This window comes from Bufo gargarizans, chromosome 1 (genome assembly GCF_014858855.1).
Source record: "Bufo gargarizans isolate SCDJY-AF-19 chromosome 1, ASM1485885v1, whole genome shotgun sequence".
Lineage (NCBI taxonomy): Eukaryota > Metazoa > Chordata > Amphibia > Anura > Bufonidae > Bufo > Bufo gargarizans.
Window position 1 is genome coordinate 335,730,545 of NC_058080.1, and position 19,942 is coordinate 335,750,486.

General features: G+C 39.8%; 1 protein-coding gene across 2 annotated transcripts in view; it reads right to left on the reverse strand.

Annotated features, from left to right (window-relative positions):
- The window catches only part of HMG20B (high mobility group 20B), a 448,306-nt gene that overhangs the window by 160,766 nt on the left and 267,598 nt on the right, over positions 1-19,942 (reverse strand). For both annotated transcript variants that reach the window (XM_044306263.1, XM_044306272.1), the window contains one exon: positions 3,669-3,884. In XM_044306263.1, the coding sequence (XP_044162198.1) occupies positions 3,669-3,884 (216 nt within the window). The remainder of the gene's footprint in view (positions 1-3,668; positions 3,885-19,942) is intronic.

The following is a 19,942-nucleotide window of genomic DNA, read 5'->3' on the forward strand; positions in this document are numbered from 1 at the left end:
GAATTTAAAATGCCTAGGATCGTGGTTAAATAAACGTCAGTGCAACAATGTAATATTATTCACTCTGCGGCTCATAGCGGTTAAATCACAGTTACAGCTTTGGTATTATAGGAGCCATTATGGATATTGTTTGGGATCTTGATGTATCCCCTGTATTCACTTCAATAGTGTATCCGAATCCACTAATAGAAACAAAGTTGCTGGATCTCTAAACAAACAGTTCACAGTGAGTGTTTAAAGCCGTGTCCCGCTATTACTCACTGCTCGATGATTGCTGTTGAAATCTTCGACTGCTGAAGTTCCGGTCCACTGTGTTTGTAGAAACTTTGCTCCCAGGTTGCCTCTGTCACCGGTCTAAATCGCTCTGGGCACCGCTCCGTAACACTGAAGAGCCGGTATCCTCCGAGCCATTTTTAGCATATATTTTACACAATGGGTGTTGTCAATACGCTTAGATATCGCAGTAATATGGGATGCGTTTTCTCTATGTCATTTGAATGAGGACCCAATATGTTAATTCCGAGTGTATCGTAATTCTGTAATTATATGGATTAAGATTTGTAAGGTGTGACAAGTATGTGATTGCAAAGGGAAAGTAAAGTAACATATAGAAAAGGGTATATTTCGATGGAATATTTTATAAATCCACAAACAATGATTAAAGGATCCGCACCACATTTTGAAAAATAGGAGGAGCAACATCTGAATGAGAAATTGGAACCAGCAAGGATTTTATATAAAAAGAACCTTTTAAGAGGGATTGATTACCACTGAGGAAGGGGCAACGTTAAGCCCCGAAACGCGTTAGGCCCAAGACCCCCATTTTATCTATATGAACTCGTGCTGAATATATGCTGAAATCATCCCAGGTTGATCTTGAAAAAGACCGGAATATCCTGCAAGTAACGAGGACCTGTCACGCTGACTAACTAAGATCGCAGCACAAGGATACTACGTATCGTGACTGCAGACCGAATCCAGCGTGGGAGCAGGTAACCAAAGGCTTGGAGGACACCGGCTCTTCAGCGTTACGGAGCGGTGCCCAAAGCGATTTAGACCGGTGACAGAGGCAACCTGGGAGCAAAGTTTCTACAAACACAGTGGACCGGAACTTCAGCAGTCGAAGATTTCAACAGCAATCATCGAGCAGTGAGTAATAGCGGGACACCGCTTTAAACACTCACTGTGAACTGTTTGTTTAGAGATCCAGCAACTTTGTTTCTATTAGTGGATTCGGATACACTATTGAAGTGAATACAGGGGATACATCAAGATCCCAAACAATATCCAAAACGGCTCCTATAATACCAAAGCTGTAACTGTGATTTAACCGCTATGAGCCGCAGAGTGAATAATATTGCATTGTTGCACTGACGTTTGATCCTAGGCATTTTAAATTCTTAACCTTGAATGCATCAATTTTAAGGTTGTCCATTTGCTATATGTATTAGATGTATGCGCTAAGGTTTTAGGATATTTTTTATTCGTATATGTTAATAAATCGCATGGTTATTCTTATATGTCAATAAATCAATATTAATCGCATATTTGCATATGTTTTTAAATCGCATGGTTCTACCTAAAGAGAGAGTGCCCAGTATTTTTATCTTATTGTTTAATTCGTGAGAGGAGGGGCGAATCCTCTTTCTGTGGTTTCTTCCACTCCTGTGCGTCTCATATTCTCATTTCTAAAATACATTTGTGCCTCACTGGACCATGCTGGTGCGAGAAGCACCTGTAATATGAACAGTGACCTATACATCTAGGTCCCTGTAATCTGAGTATATAGTAAGTATGGGCACCCCACTACCATGGGGATCCCCTCTCACCTTCTTTATATATCCTTACTATCAGATTTTAATTCTCTCCCTTCTTAACAATACACTTTGGCTAGATTTATATATCTATTAATATGTCCTTCAGCAAAAAAAAAGGGGTCCTCTGAATTATTATCATGTTAATCTTAACCTTATGGCATTTCCTTCTATGAGTCTTTACTATCGGATCTCTTGACCCCATTACTTCCGGTTTCGGAGTCTTGCAATTCACATGTGCATTCCAAATACCGGAAGTCACATGTTTGCGCTCCATCTCTGCGTACCACTGGCCGGAAGAATCTTTCCGGCGTCCAGAAGTTCTGTGTGACGCTTTGCGCTTAAATCCTGAGCGCCAAATTCAGTACACTAGCCGCTTTTACTCCCCATACATCAGCGTGCCAGGCACTATGGGCACTGTATATCAGTAAGTATAACTCTAAGGAAAATGTATCGATATCATGTGAACTTTTAGTGATAATCTCCATCTTTCTAAATTATTCCTTACTAGGTATCTGCTGATATGGTCTCATACATATCTTGATCTCACATGTGAACTCAGGGAGATAAGTACCTTATCAATTTTGTATCATCTTTTTTACATCATTATATTAATCCCTACAAATATTTATTATCACACCCTGATGAACCGCCAGATGCGGAGGAAATGCGTCGGGGTTTTTACTGTTTATATATGCGTATAGGCTTGATTCCTGTACCCATACGAACATGTACATATCGGATACATACATTAATGTAGGGTTTTAACAGGGTTCAGTCAGGCTTTAGGAACGGTGACAGGGGGCCTCCACCATGAGGGGGCTTCCCTGGGCAAAGACTACACTTTAGACTTTAGGGCCAAAATAGGGATAGAAAACTCTACCCTGAGGCTCAACTTTGCTACCCCAGACATACCTATTGTTTCCTGCATCAGCCCTGCTATGAAACCAGTTATTATTTTGTTTTGTTAGCTGAGAGACTGTTTTTCTTTTGTTTATCACTAGGGTATTTGCCCTGTTAACCCTAAGTCCAATTAAAGGTAATTTTAGAAGCACGTTTATTTTCCTCATGTTGTACATCCATCACATCTACTATAAGTATTCTACTTTCACACCTGCGTTGCTGGATTCCGTCAGGCAGTTCCGTCCGGCAATCTGTATGCAAACGAAAACCATTTGTAGACAGATCTGGATGCGTATCCGTCTCACAAATGCATTGCAATACCGGCTAATTCTCTCAGTTTGTCATCTGGAAAAATAGATCGTATTTTTTTTCTCTATTTTTAAAGGTCACTAATATATTACAATGGGAAAAAAATCCGGTAAGAGTTCAGGATTAAAAATGCAGCATGCTGCAGTTTTTCCTCCGTCCAAATACCGTAAAAGGACTGAACTGAAGGAATCCTGATGCATTCTGAACGGATTGCTTTCCATTCAAAATGCATTAGGATAAAACTGATCAGTTTTTTTCCGGTATTGAGCCTTTAGGACGGAACTCAATAACGGAAAACTATGACGCAAATGCGAAAGTACCCTTACATCTGCTTGTAGTATACATTTTTGTGAAGAAAAGAAAACATTTTTGTAGACATTGTAATTTGTGCACTGTGTTTTGTGCCATTACTGTGGTAACAATCTCTGAGGAGCCGTAATTCGAGTGCACCAATTATCATCAAGTTGAAGGCCTCAAGACCTGCACATGCACACTGCATATCTGACCAGACTAGATTATGCTAGATTTATAGTGCTAAGATTTGAGCCTTCAGCGATTGCTGCATCTCTGCATCTTTTATGAGAACACTGTTAGGCTACAGTCGGCATCAGAATAATTGGTGTTAAATATTGACTAACTCACCAGGAATTGGTAGTGATGAGAAACTTGTGAGCAGAATCTGTTGAATTGTTTGCAGTTGTTGTTGAAGGATCATCGTTTGTCTTTCTTCTTTTAACAATTCGTGTTCCAGTCTCTCTTTGGCACTATTCATACTCTCAGTGTGTCGCTGTAAGATGGAATTCTGCTCCTCAAACTCCATGTTGATTTTGCGCAGTCTCCTCAGTTCTGCCTCACGAACTTGAGGTAAAAAAAATGTAAATGCAAAACTTAAAACTATTAATAAATGAAAGTTCATGGGAGAAATTATAAAGCACTATGCACTACTTTTGGCTTAAAGAAAACTTGTACAAACAGTTTTGTGTGCTAAAAATAGTTGGGTTTTTTTTCCGCTTTTTCAAGTCACTCAAAGCAAAAAATAAATAAAAAACAGAGTGGGGTTAGCAAAAGTCGGGCTATGTGGCCAGACACATTTAACATCCTTAGGTAAAAAAAGAACTGCCATAGGTTTCAGTTGCAATCAGCTCACCACTCACCTCCATGCCCAGACCCAGGGAAAGCTAAATTAGTTTCACATCCAAATTAAAAGGTGATCCAGCAGTTAGAAATAAAGCATGGTCTACACGTTTCAGACCTTACTTACACTACCCTATTTAAAATCCCATCACATGGGCTATCACATGGAATAATCACAGGAAAATGAGTGCATGGGTAGGAACATCAGAATTAACCCTTAATATGACATACAAAATAAGGAGAGTAAAGCAAATTAGATGGTGTAGTTTCTGAAGAAACAACAGGATGTTAGCTTGAAAACGCTAGAGATATAAGCAAATTCTGTTTAACCTGGTTTATTAAAATTTGAATCTAAGTCACCCAATGACTGACTGTGCCAAATTTGAGGACCCTGCCATTAACAGTCTAAGAGTGATGGCAATTTAAATTTTCCCATACAAAAAACAAATTGATGAAATGTCATTGGCCTCTGGCTTTAAAACTGTGAGAATGGCTGTATTGGAAAGTTTTACATTTTAGTCAATAGGTGAAATCTGATTGGCTGCTTTAGGCTCCACCCACTTTCCCTAAATTTTGACCGCAGTCACCCAGTGAGTAATTGTGCTAAGTTTGGGACACTTGGCATTTAAACTGTGATAATAGCAGCAGTTTATCTTTTTTCCATTAAGGTCAATAGCTGAAATCTGATTGGCTGCTTTTATCCCGCCCCTTTTCCCCCCTAATTGCGAACCACAGTCATCCAGTGACTAACAGTTTAAGGTTTGGCAATTATGGCATTTAACGTGTAAAAATGGCAGCAGTTTTATTTTTTACTATTGCAAATCAATGAGTGAAATTTGATTGGTTGTTGGTGGCTCCGCCCATTTTTTTTTTTTTTTAATCTTGAGGTGGAAACACCTAATGGCCACATTTGTGATATTTGAGGCTCATGACAATAATATGAGAATGGCAACACTTTTTATTTTTCCCATTTAAATCAAAGAAATCTGATTGGTTGTTTTTGGCCTCACCCACTTTTCATATTTTTTTATCCTAATCCTCTAGTGACCAACTGTGCAAAGTTTGAGGACCCTGCCATTAACAGTCTAAGAGCAGCAGCAGTTTTAAATTTTCCCATTTAAACAAATGGCTAAAATTTGATTAGCCATTGTAGACGCTGCCCACTTTTTTATAAATTTTAACCCAAGTGACCCACGGTGCCAAGTTTGGGTATTCTGGCTTAAATACTGTGAGAATGGCAGCAATTTAAATTTTCTCATTGAAGTCAATAGGGAAAATCTGATTTGTTATTTTGTGGCTCCACCCACTTTTTAGAGTCCCAGAAATGTGACAGGAATTTTAAGGTTGCCCCCACTAGTAAATGACCCAAGTTGAGTTTAACTTCAAAGATGTATGAGTGGCAAAAGTTTACAGTTTTCCAATGAAAGTCTATGACAAAAAGTGGGGTCTTCGGGGGGTCGCCCCAGGGGCCTGGAGGGTGGGATCGGCTAACAAAACACAAGCAACCTATTCAGGTATGTGCTGAACAAGTATGCAAAGTTTAGTAATTGTACTCCTAAAACTGTGGGAGGAGTAGCGTATAGAAAATAGCTACATTTCCATTGCCTGTTGCTAGCTCCGCCCACTTTGGATGTCCCCTCAAAATTTACCCTTTTATTTGGGTTGACACCAACAATATGTGGTCCGAGTTTGGGGAGTGGCTTCAAAACTGTGCGAGTGGGAGCGATTTGAAAATTTTCCCTGTCAAATTCAATGGCAAAAAAGGAGTCTACAGTAGTCTGCCGCAGGGGCCCGGAGGGTGGGATCGCTTATTAAAGCACAACCAACTTACTTCACTATAGTTCAAAGAGGTGTGGAAAGTTTGGCGTTTATAACTCCAAAACTGTAGGAGGAGTAGCGTATAGAAAAAGGGGGAGCAGAGAATAATAATAAAACTGAATAATAAGCTGAAACAATCGAATAACAGTATGTTGGCCTTTTAAGCCAACATAATCGAATAACAGTATGTTACTGGCTTTATCAAGCCAACATAAACGAATAACAGTATGTTACAGGCTTTATCAAGCCAACATAACAATCGAATAACAGTATGTTACAGACTTTATCAAGCCAACATAACAATCGAATAACAGTATGTTACAGGCCTTTTCAAGCCAACATAATAATAACTAAATGATACTCAACCTGTAATCATTAAAGACACATAATCCTTCTATCCCTTGGAAAGAAAAACTGTAAAAATCACATTTGTGTACATCCCTGAAATGTTTTCACAGGGATAAATCATTGATTTTATCAGTCTCAGCATCAGATAAATGTTTCCTTATGCGTAATTTCAAGGGACCAGAAGTTTGTCCTACATACTGTAGGTTGCAAGCAGAACAGAAGAGAGGAGTCCCCTGCATAAACGAAACTGGACGGATCCGTTTTGCAGCCCATAGACTTCTATTATGACGGAATGAATAACGGAATGCCTCTAAAGGCATTCTGTTATGCATTGCGCCATAGAATTGAGTTATGGTTCGTGGTAACAGAATCCATAACACAATTCAGCTTTTACCAACAAATGAAGTGTGAACGAATTTAAAAATATGAAATTCGTTCATCTCTAATTACAATTAATATAAGTACATATTCTATGTTCCTCTGATGTCGTGCACACCATATAAGAGTTGCCTACCTTTGCAAACCTATAAGCTTTACATTTGTACGTATCTGGATAAGACAGACAGGTTTTATTGGGCACAGTTCCCCAGTAAATGCGCTCAGCAATGCAATATTGCCCAAAGTGCGAGCGCTCCTAGAAACAAAACAAACACATTTCAAAATCTCCATAATTATTTCATCCTGATCTAAGACCAGTATAAATGTACGGATAGTTTTCACAATTTGTCGATATTGACGGCTATAGGTGGTGACAAAAATAACAGGCTCAGTTTGGCAATCAATGATTTATCCCTGTCATAACATTTCAGGGATATACACAAATATGATTTTTCCAGTTTTTCTTTCCAAGGTATAGAAAGTGTGTTTCAGCGCCAAAGGGGAGGTGACCATATCAAGAAGCTTTTGAATCGTAAAACATATTCAATTTTATTTTGTTACAAACAAGATATCCTCAAGGATTAAATAGACATCAGGATGTTAAGTATTTTTATTGATCAGAGGTTGAGTATAATTTTGGTTTTGTTTGCTTTACTTGTCTTCTTATTTTGTAACCCCTTCAGGACCCTGCCATTTTTCACCTTTCTGACGATGCAATTTTTTGCAAATCTGACATGTGTCACTGTGGTGATAACTTTAAAACCCTTTTATTTATCCAGGCCATTCTGAGACTGTTTTCTCGTCACATATTGTACTTCATGACATTAAGTCTCTTAATTTTTAGTCACTGTTTAGGTATTGTACAGGTTTTTGGAACAAATTTTTTTTTTGTGTGTTGTAACATCTAACTATTATTGGAACCAACAATAGTTAAGAAGGCTGATGAAGGGGTCTGTCTACCCCGAAACGCTTTGTACCACCTGCTATAATAATAAACCTAGATCCTGTTGACAACAAAGGCTGGTTCTTTGCGCCATGGGATTATCCCCTTATCCTTTGAATAAGGATGTCCTACACAAGAGGTGATGAGCACAAGAGGAGATCGGAAAGGAAAAATGGACAGATTCCTACCAGCTCCAACCATTACAATTAATAAGAGACAGACTAAGTCTAACCCCCAAATTAAAAATCTGGTTGGGTGTGGGGAGGATATGGAAGATTCAGAGGGGGTGTTATCATCTTCAACAGACTCTGTATATTCTCCTACACTATCTGACATTATGTCAGCAGTATCAAAATCCAACCAAGTGTTGGAAATGATAACAAAACAAAGGGGAGAATTAAAATCTGAAGTACAGTTGATCAGAGATGATTGCAGGAAGGTTGGTGAAAGAGTCAGTTGTGCAGAACAAAGAATAAGTGAACTAGAAGATCAAATGCTTGGTGTTGTTAAAGATCTTAGGAGCATGAAAGGGGAGAACGTGCCCCTTAGTAAGAAAATCATAGAGTTGGAGGATAGGGATAGGAGATAAAACATCATGAGCAAAACAGAGGGTGCAAATTGGATTACTGAAGTGGTTGGTGGGGAGAATCTCTCTAATTTATTTACAGTCGAGAGAGCACATAGGATACCTATGAAAAATGCAGAGGGTAATTATCCAAGAACAATAGCAGCAAAAATTATGCCGCTTAAGGATAAAGAGGTTGTTTAGCGTAAAATAAGATCCGTGGAAGAAATATATGGTTCAAAAGTGTCAGTCTACAAGGATTACTAGTTTACAACTCAAGAAGTGAGAGAGAAATACATTGATGTTAAACTGGACTCCGCCAGGCGAATATAGCTTACTTTCTTTTGTATCCTACTAAACTTAGAGTTGTTTATAAGGATCAGATTTTTCAGGATGTAAATAAATTGCTGGAAACTGTGGGATTATCTGTTAAGTGGTGATATTTAATAGAAGGGGGTAGGATAGGGGATGGAAGGTGGACTTCGCATCAGTAGGTGGGTGTGAAGTCTTTGGGTCTTTGCAAAAGGAAATGGATAGCTCACCAATTTCACTCTGTTTACAGTGAGTATAGTAGAGGGGTTAGCATTTTGATTCATAAAGATATCCCATGCACAATTATTTCTCAAAGGATTGATGCACAGGGGTGTTATGACTTCCTGTATGGATGCTTTGAGGGTGTAAGATGGGTAGTGGCAGGGATTTATCCCACCACATTATAGACACAAAGTGTTGTTAAAACTATATGATCTTCTACAAGATAAGCAAAATTGTCCAATGTTATTGCTGGGCGATTTTAATTGCACAATGAATGAAGACTTGGATAGATTGAGCAAAAAAGGCAAGTCTAAAAAGGTAGGGTTTACGCCATTAATGAAGTTAACCCAAGAGTTTGGATAGTGTGATATATGGAGGATTCATAATCCGGTATTGAAACAGTATTCCTGCTATAGTAAAACATATGAATCTCTTTCTAGAATTGACCTGGTATTTGGAAATAAAATGACCCTTCAGAGTAGAGTGGTGGTCTTGTATGAGCCAAGGTGTGTCTCAGACCACTCCCCAGTATTAACAAAGGTGGATACAAGGGTAGAAGTTGTGAAAGGTATTTGTAGACCTTATTTAGTTAATCCTATTTGGTTTAACCTAATGGGACAGGAAAGTAATCTTGAAAGAGAGTTGATATCCTTTTTTGAGTTAAATTAGGATTCTGCTGGGGTTAATGTACAAACCGGATTCCAAAAAAGTTGGGACACTATACAAATCGTGAATAAAAACTGAATGCAATGATGTGGAGGTGCCAACTTCTAATATTTTATTCAGAATAGAACATAAATCACCGAACAAAAGTTTAAACTGAGAAAATGTACCATTTTAAGGGAAAAATATGTTGAATCAGAATTTCATGGTGTCAACAAATCCCCAAAAAGTTGGGACAAGGCCATTTTCACCACTGTGTGGCATCTCCCCTTCTTCTTACAACACTCAACAGACGCCTGGGGACTGAGGAGACCAGTTTCTCAAGTTTAGAAATAGGAATGCTCTCCCATTCTTGTCTAATACAGGCCTCTAACTGTTCAATCGTCTTGGGCCTTCTTTGTTGCACCTTCCTCTTTATGATGCGCCAAATGTTCTCTATAGGTGAAAGATCTGGACTGCAGACTGGCCATTTCAGTACCCAGATCCTTCTCCTACGCAGCCATGATGTTGTGATTGATGCAGAATGTGGTCTGGCATTATCTTGTTGAAAAATGCAGGGTCTTCCCTGAAAGAGATGACGTCTGGATGGGAGCATATGTTGTTCTAGAACCTGAATATATTTTTCTGCATTGATGGTGCCTTTCCAGACATGCAAGCTGCCCATGCCACATGCACTCATGCAACCCCATACCATCAGAGATGCAGGCTTGTGAACTGAGCGTTGATAACAACTTGGGTTGTCCATGTCCTCTTTGGTCCGAATGACATGGCGTCCCAGATTTCCAAAAAGAACTTTGAATCGTGACTCATCTGACCACAGAACAGTCTTCCATTTTGCCACACTCCATTTTAAATGATCCCTGGCCCAGTGAAAACATCTGAGCTTGTGGATCTTGCTTAGAAATGGCTTCTTCTTTGCACTGTAGAGTTTCAGCTGGCAACGGCGGATGGCACGGTGGATTGTGTTCACTGCCAATGGTTTCCTCGAAGAATTCCTGAGCCTATTCTGTGATTTCCTTTACAGTAGCATTCCTGTTTGTGCTGCAGTGTCGTTTAAGGGCCCGGAGATCACGGGCATCCAGTATGGTTTTACAGCCTTGACCCTTACGCACAGAGATTGTTCCAGATTCTCTGAATCTTCGGATGATGTTATCCACAGTTGATGATAATAGATGCAAAGTCTTTGCAATTTTTCGCTTGGTAACACCTTTCTGATATTGCTCCACTATCTTTCTGCGCAACATTGTGGGAATTGGTGATCCTCTACCCATCTTGGCTTCTGAGAGACACTGCCACTCTGAGAAGCTCTTTTTATACCCAATCATGTTGCCAATTGACCTGATTAGTGTTAATTGTTCTTCCAGCTCTTCGTTATGCTCAAATTTACTTTTTCCAGCCTCTTATTGCTACTTGTCCCAACTTTTTGGGGATTTGTTGACACCGTGAAAATTTGAATCAACGTATTTTTCCTTTAAAATTATACATTTACTCGGATTAAACGTTTGATCTGTCATCTACGTTCTATTACAAATAAAATATTGACATTTGCCATCTCTACATCATTGCATTCAGTTTTTATTCACAATTTGTTTAGTGTCCCAACTTGTTTGTAATCTGAGACACTACCAAGGCTTATATGAGAGGACTAGTAAAAAAAAAAAAGATCATAGAACAAAAAAAACGTTTGAGAAGAAGGAAGATGATTTAAAGTTAATATTGGGAAAAACGGAGACAAAAATGAAATCAAGAGAAGCTTGGTTGGAGGCATCTAACAACTATGATAACTATCTTAGAGAAAAGGCACAAAATATTGATTTATTTATTAAATCTAGGAGACACTGGGAGGGGGGTAGTCCTGGAAGTTCTTGTCTGATATTATTAGTAAAATTGATAAGGTGGTAAATACTGCGGCAATTCGAGATAAAGGGGGTATAGTATACAATGATCCAGACAAGATATTGGATGTGTTCAGAAATCATTATAAGGATTTGTATTCTACACATATTCAAATTGACCACAACAGACAAATGTTTTTGGAGGGATATTACGATTCCTAGAATAAGTGTTAGCCAGCGGGAAGCACTAGATAGCCCCATTTCATTGAGTGAGGTGCTATCGGCAATAGCTAAAGCTCCTCTTGGTAAAATAGCAGGATCAGATGGCTTACCTATAGAGTTATATAAGAGAGAAAGAGCGCTCTGGGCGAGTAGATTGTTGGAAGTTTTTCTATATTCTAACAAGGCGGCATGCATACCTGCTTCAATGGGTGAAGCAACAATTATTTTAATTCCTAAGGAAGGGCAGGATGGTTTGGACCCGGGTTCGTACTGTCAAATTTCATTGATGAATAATGATTGTAAGATCCTTGCTAGAATCTTGGCGAGGAGACTGAAGTGGTAATTACGCATCTGATGCATGAGGACCATAATTTATTTTATTCCAGGAAGATCTACTTCTTTAAACCTCTTCAGAATCTTCTCCAATATTCAATGAGTGGGTAATGATCATGCTGAAGGCTGCTCTATTCTGTCTCTAGATGCAACAAAAGCTTTTGATAGTTCGGAGTTTAAGTGGGTGAAGATTATTTATAATGATCCGAGAGCACGGATATCTGGTAATGGTAAATTGTCTGAGAATTTTTGTATTGAGCGGGGTATGAGGCAGGGAGGCCCTCTTTCTCCCTTACTCTTTGCTCTAGTGTTGGAACCATTGGCAGCCAAGATTAGAAAGAATTGATATTGATAGATTTGGAGTGAAGGGAAGTGAGGATAAAATATCACTCTATGCAGATGATCTCTTTTTTCTTGGCGATACCAATGGGGTCTTAGAACACGTGATGGTATTGAAGGATGAATTTGGTAGTCTCTTGGGTATAACAATTAATTAGAATAAATCAATACTTCTTCCATTATGTGATAAAATCGAGGTAGTGGATGAAAGGTTAACTATTCTGGGCCATCAGGACAATTTTACATATTTGGGATTAGAGAAAGCAAAGGATGCTTCTAGATTCATAGAATTGAATTTTGATCCACTGTTTCGTAAGATTAAAGATAGGATTAAGATCTGGAACAAACTACCCATAAATAAGGCAGATAGGATAGGACTAATGAAAAAAAAAATGTTTACCTCAACTATTGTATGTTATTAGAAACTGCCCTAGCTTTATTAAACTTGCATCGTTAATGAAATGGGAGCAGGTGGATTTTAAATTAAGTGCTTAGTGAATAAGAGTGTAGGTTCATTGCCAAACATTTTTGTACTACTTGAATCAGGACAATTATATAATAAAAGAGTATATAGGATCCCACTGGTTAAATCTTTAGTGGGCGCTTGGGCCATGTTTAAACATCTCTTTGGTTTGGAGGGTTTTATTTGAATAACCCCCTTTTGGTATAAGTACACTTTGGGGGGAAAATACTTGTGTTAATTAGTCCAGTGTATATCTTGCATAATGTATGCAGTCTTGGAACAGCCATTCAAGGGTGTATATCTTTGTTTAAGATGTGAGCAAATTACCTGTTTGGAATCGCAAATCGAGTCTCTAAATGGGCAAGTTGCAACACAGAGGCATTGACAATTTGCAGAAGAGTTTGCTTCTCACTGAGCAAGCACTCTTTGGGGTAGATGAGGGGGAGGGTGACAGAGAGGAGGCTGAGGAAAGTGAGGTAGCTAGCTGGTTCGAACAGTTAGAAAGCGGGGTAGAGGGAAGAGTGCCAGGGAGGCTAGCCCTGATCTGACACACCCCAACAAGTTTGCACGTTTGGCAGATGAGGGGGATGTCAGTTGAGGGACGGCACTGCCACAGCCGGACACTTCCTCTGCCAGTCAGGTGAATGTCAGCTCCGGTAAGCAGGGGACCAGGAGAGCAGGGCAGGCCAGACAGGTGCTGGTAGTGGGAGACTCAATTATTAGGGAAACAGACAGGGAAATCTGTCACAAAGACCGTGATCACCGAACAGTGTGCTGTCTTCCTGGTGCTTGTGTTCGACACATCGCGGATCGGGTTGACAGATTACTGGGAGGGGCTGGAGAAGATCCAGCGGTCATGGTCCATATCGGAACCAATGACAAATTAAGGGGTAGGTGGAGAGTCCTTAAAAATGATTTCAGGGATTTAGGTCAAAAGCTTAGGGCAAGGATCTCAAAGGTAGTATTTTCCGAAATACTACCTGTACCACTGGCCACACAAGAAAGGCAGCCGGAGATTATGGAGACTAACAAGTGGCTCAAGAACTGGTGTAGGAAGGAGGGGTTTGGGTTCCTGGAGAACTGGGCCGACTTCTCTATCGGCTACAGGCTCTATCGTAGGGACGGGCTGCACCTCAATGGGGAAGGGGCAGCTGTGTTGGGGAAGAAGATGGCTAGAAGGTTGGAGGAGTGTTTAAACTAGGGACTGGGGGGAGGGTAATTATGTTATAGGAGGGGAAGATAGTGCAGATAGAGACCGGGGGCAAGGTAGTGGGACTGGGGGAGGAATGGAAGGACGGACTAGAACAGTTCAGAAGGAAAGGTGTAGGGTAAACAATATACATAAACCTCTCAAATGTATGTATACTAATGCCAGAAGCCTGACTAATAAAACTGGTGAACTGGAATGTGTGGGGAGACCTATGAATTAGTGGGAATAACTGAGACATGGCTGGATGATAGCTATGACTGGGCAGTTAATGTACAGGGTTACAGTCTGTTTAGAAAGGATCGTCAAAACCGGAGAGGGGGAGGGATCTGCCTTTATGTAAAGTCCTGTCTAAAGCCCACACTCCGTGAAGATATAAGTGAGGGACATGAACATGTGGAGTCACTGTGGGTAGAGATACATGGAGCTAAAAACAATAATAAATTACTAATAGGAGTTTACTATAAACCACCTAATATACCAGAGTCCACAGAAAATCTACTACTAAATGAGATAGACAAGGCGTCAAATCATAATGAGGTGGTTATTATGGGGGACTTCAACTACCCAGATATAGACTGGGAAACTGAAACTTGTATATCTCATAAAGGAAACAGGTTCTTGGCAATAACCAAAGAAAATTACCTCTCCCAACTGGTTCAGGACCCAACTAGAGGGACGGCCATACTGGACTTAGAATTAACCAATAGGCCTGACAGAACAACAGACGTGCAGGTTGGGGGACACCTGGGAAATAGTGACCATAAAGTAATAACCTTCCAATTATCATTCAAAAGAGCGTTTCTACAGAGAGGAACAAAAATACCAAACTTCAAAAAAGCTAAATTTAGCCAACTAAGAGAGGCAAAAGGCCTAACTAAACGGGATAAAGTCCTCAGAAATAAAAATACAGCCACAAAATGGGATATCTTTAAAAGCATCCTAAAATCTCATTGTGAGAGGTACATAACATATGGGAATAAAAGGTTAAGGAACAAAAAAAAACAATGTGGATAACCAGAACTGTAAAGAAAGCATATAAAACACTAAAACTGGACGGTAGCACGGAAGCACTGAAAAACTATATGGAAAAAAATAGAACATGTAAAAAACAAATAAAAGCGGCCAAACTAGAGACCGAGAGATTAATTGCCAAAGAGAGTAAAACTAACCCTAAAATGTTCTTCAATTATATAAATGTTAAAAAGTATAAATCTGAAGGTGACGATCCTTTAAAGAGTAATGAGGGGGGAGTCGCAGAGAGCAACGAGGAGAAAGAAAAGCTGTTAAATATTTTTTTCTCCAATGTATTCACTGAGGAAAATAAACTGTCAGATGAAATGCTGAATGTTGAAATAAATTCCCCATTAAAAGTGTCCTGTCTGACCCAGGAAGAAGTACAACAGCGACTTAAAAAGATTAAAATAGACAAATCGCCAGGAACGGATGGCATACACCCCTGTATCCTAAGGGAATTAAGTAATGTCATAGCCAGACCCTTATTTCTGATATTTGCAGATTCTATACTGACAGGGAATGTCCCACAGGATTGGCGCATGGCAAATGTGGTGCCAATATTCAAAAAGGGTCCAAAAATAGAGCCTGGAAACTATAGGCCGGTAAGTTTTACATCTGTTGTGGGTAAACTGTTTGAAGGTTTTCTGAGGGATGCTATGTTAGAGCATCTTAACGAAAATAAGCAAATAACGCCATATAAGCATGTCTTCGTGAGGGATCGTTCATGTCAAACTAATTTAATCAGTTTCTAGGAAGAGGTAAGTTCTAGACTTGACAGCGGCGAATCAATGGATGTCGTGTATCTGGACTTCTCCAAAGCATTTGACACTGTACCACATAAAAGGTTAGTATATAAAATGAGAATGCTCGGACCGGGAGAAAACGTCTGTATGTGGGTAAGTAACTGTCTCAAATGATAAAAAACAGAGGGTGGGTATTAACGGTACATACTCAGATTGGTCACTAGTGGAGTATACCTCAGGGGTCAGTATGGGGCCTATTCTCTTCAATATATTTATTAATGATCTTGTAGAAGGCTTGCATAGTAAAATATACATTTTCGCAGATGACACTAAACTGTGTAAAGTAATTAACACTGAAGAGGACAGTATACTAATACAGAGCGATCTGGATAGACTGGAGGCTTGGGTAGATAAGTGGCAGATAAGGTTTTAACACTGACAAATGTAAAGTTATGCAATTGGGAAGGAATAATGCAAGTTACCCGTACATACTAAATGGTAAAACACTCGGTAACACTAACATGGAAAAGGATCTAGGAATTTTAATAAACAGCAAACTAAGATGCAAAAAACAGTGTCAAGCAGCTGCTGCCAAGGCCAATAAGATAATGGGTTGCATCAAAAGGAGCATAGATGCCCGTGATGAGAACATAGTCCTACCACTTTACAAAGCATTAGTCAGACCACACATGGAGTACTGTGTACAGCTCTGGGCTCCAGTGAACAAGGCAGACATAGCAGAGCTGGAGAGGGTCCAGAGGAGGGCAACTAAAGTAATAACTGGAATAGGGCAACTACAGTACCCTGAAAGATTATCAAAATGAGGGTTATTCACTTTAGAAAAAAGACGACTGAGGGGAGATCTAATTACCATGTATAAATATATCAGGGGTCAGTACAGAGATCACTCCCATCATCTGTTTATCCCCAGGACTGTGACTGTGACAAGGGGACATCCTCTGCGTCTAGAGGAAAGAAGGTTTGTACACAAAAATAGAAGAGGATTCTTTACGGTAAGAGCAGTGAGACTATGGAACTCTCTGCCTGAGGAGGTGGTGATGGTGAGTACAATAAAGGAATTCAAGAGGGGCCTGGATGTATTTCTGGAGTGTAATAATATTACAGGATATAGCTACTAGAGAGGGATCGTTGAGCCAGGGAGTTATTCTGATTGCCTGATTGGAGTTGGGAAGGAATTTTTTATTCTCCTAAAGTGAGGAAAATTGTCTTCTACCTCACAGTTTTTTTTTTTTTGCCTTCTTCTGGATCAACTTGCAGGATGACAGGACGAATTGGATGGACAAATGTCTTTTTTCGGCCTTATGTACTATGTTACTATGTCGAAGAGGCAAAAAATTTGATAACAAAAGTTTTTGGGTACTTATCACAATATGTCAAGGATGGAGCACTGAAATCAAAGGAAGAGTTACTAGGGAATTTAGGTGGTGATAGGCAGCGTGTTTCAATATTTATAGTTAGTGGCAATATTTAAAGCGACACTGACAGGCCTTCTGAGCATAATTAGCTCTTTATATGCCCCTCTAGGTCTTATAATAAGTTCCCAATTCATATAAGTATTATCCCTGTGCGCATTGTAAAACGTTAAAAATAATCTTTATAATCACCTGTCCTTTCTGCCCAAGGGGCGTTCTTTGTGCAGCATTTGTGCCCAGCCCGTGCCCCAACTGCCGGATCCTTAGACACGCCCATCTCATTAGTATTCACTTGAAGCAATGTGATCCCGGAGAGCGAGGGTGCCGGGTGCATTTGCAGGATCTCCGAATGTCGGGGACAGGAAAATACCGCCCAGCGAAGTGAATACTAATGAGATGGGCGTGTCTAAGGATCCGGCAGTTGGGACGCGGCTGGGCACAAATGCGGCGCAAAGAACGCCCCTTGGGCAGAAAGGACAGGTGATTATAAAGATTATTTTTAACGTTTTACAATGCGCACAGGGATAATACTTATATGAATTGGGAACTTATAAGACCTAGGGGGGCATAAAAAGAGCTAATTATGCTCAGAAGGCCTGTCAGTGTCCCTTTAAAGTAGTTAAAGAAAAAATACCTAGGATGTTATGTACAGATGCGACACAGGTTTTCAATTTAGAGTGGAGGGGTAGTTATAAATTGGTGTCAATATTTTATAAAAACTAAGCAGTTATAGATAAGGGGGAAAGATGCATTAGTAAATCAGCATGGGAAAAGGATTTAGGCCCAATATCTGAGGAACAATGGAGGAGGTACTGGCAAGCAAGTAGGTGCTTGAAGAACCCTGCGCATACTTATCAAATTTATGATCCTGCATTGTTTATACGTGACTCCCACCTGACTTTAAACGTTTTCAACGGGCGCCAAAGCCAAATGTCCAAGATGTGAAAGCTCTAAAGTAGATATCCATATGTGGTGGTGTTGCACTAAAATACAACTATTTTGGCAGGGTCTTATTAAAATGATTGGGGACATTTTTGGTTTTAAGTTGTCTCTCTCTATTATTATTTGTCTGCTGGGTGAAATTCGGCATAATTTATCGAGAATGAACCAGACCATGATCCTTCCTTATGGCTCGCCTATTAGTGGCCAGAGGATGGAGGAGACCAGATGTGCCTACTGTTAGAGAGTAGATAAATATGATGAATCGTTATAGCGCTGTTGAGAAAGCTTGTTATATTAGAATAAATAAATAGCTAATCAATCAGAAATTATGGTGTAAGTGGAAGATATTCATGGAGAAGCTTAAAGGATAGTAATGAGAAACATTTTTTTTTTTTTTTCACTCTTCATTTCTGCTCTCTGGGCTTGGGGTGGGTTTGGTGAAAGGATGGGAGTTATTGTTTTCTAAAATATGTATATATTTGCCTGATGTAATGTTTCTATTGTACAACTTATTGTTAGAATATAGAACATTAAATAAAAAAATAAAAAAAAGGCAAATCTAAAAATTCTTAAGAAAAAAAATTGACGGAGTACAATGTCCATTAGCCTTTGAAATGTGCCTTGGGCGCCATGTAAACCAGGTCTGAAGTCACTTTGTGGGGCTTACATAAAAGAAACCACCCATAAATGGCCACATTTTAGAAACAACATCCCTCAAGGTATTCAAAACTGATTTTACCAATTTTGTTAACCCTTTATGTGTTCCACAAGAATTAAAGAAAAATTACATTTCCAAATTTTACCTTTTTGGCAGATTTTTCATTTTAATGCATTTTTCTCCAGTAACACAGCCAAACAAAACATAATATTTATTACCCTGATACTGCAGTTTACAGAAACACCCCATTTGTGATCATAAACTGCTGTACCGGCACATGGCAGGGCGCAGAAGGAAAGGAGCGCCATGTGGCTTTTGAAGGGCAGATTTCACTGGATAATTTTAAGTTGTCATGTCACATTTGAAGACCCACTGATGCACCCCTAGAGTAGAAACTCCAAAAAAGTTACCCGATTTTGAAAACTACGGGATAAAGTGGCAGTTTTATTGGTACTATTTTAGGGTACATATGATTTTTGGTTGCTCTATATTACACTTTTGGTCCCACTCTGGGACTTCAACTTCTGGGGTCCGATCCCCTATGCAATACATTACAATACAACCTGTATAGTAGAACACTGGCTGTCAGCTTTTATGCTGACAGCCTTCCTGTAAGACCCAGCCTAAGGGTTGGATATCACAGGCTTCCATAGGAGGCAAGCCCTGATGCCTATGAAAGACATCGGGCTTGCCTTCTCTGCCATCGTGTCCCCGCCACTGCAGCGCGGGGACCTGATGGAGATGCGGATGACACCCGTGCCCTTCACAAACCATCTGCATGCCGTGGTCAGCTTTGACTGCAGTATACAAGGAGTTAATATGCTGGCATCAGTGTCTTCGCCGATGATGGCGTATGCAGCAGGGGCCCGGCTGTCAAAGACTGCCAAGTCCGTGCCGCTGATCGGGCGGGTGCAGCTCCTGCACCCACCTGATCAGCCCACCGTACATGTACGACACTGGTCATTAAGAGACAAGGGGTTAAAGGTTAATTCTGATGTTCCTACCAGTGCACTCATGTTCCTGTGATTATTCCATGTGACAGCCCATGTGATGGGTGTGTATTTTAAATAGGGGGATGTTTGTGAATATTTTTATGTCAAATACTGAGTGAGGTCTCATATGTAGACCATGTCCAGAGGGATTGTTGCCTTGTAGCTGCTTTAATAACTTTCTAATAAAGAAGATTTTATCTCGAAGTGCTGGAAACTGGATAGGTTTCAGTTTTTGGTGCAAAAAAGAATGGGATTAGCAGTTGTATTTATACTGCACCGCCTCTACAAGTGAGATAACGTTCAGGTAATTATGAAGAGGAAGGGACACTCACACAAGTGCTACCTCTTC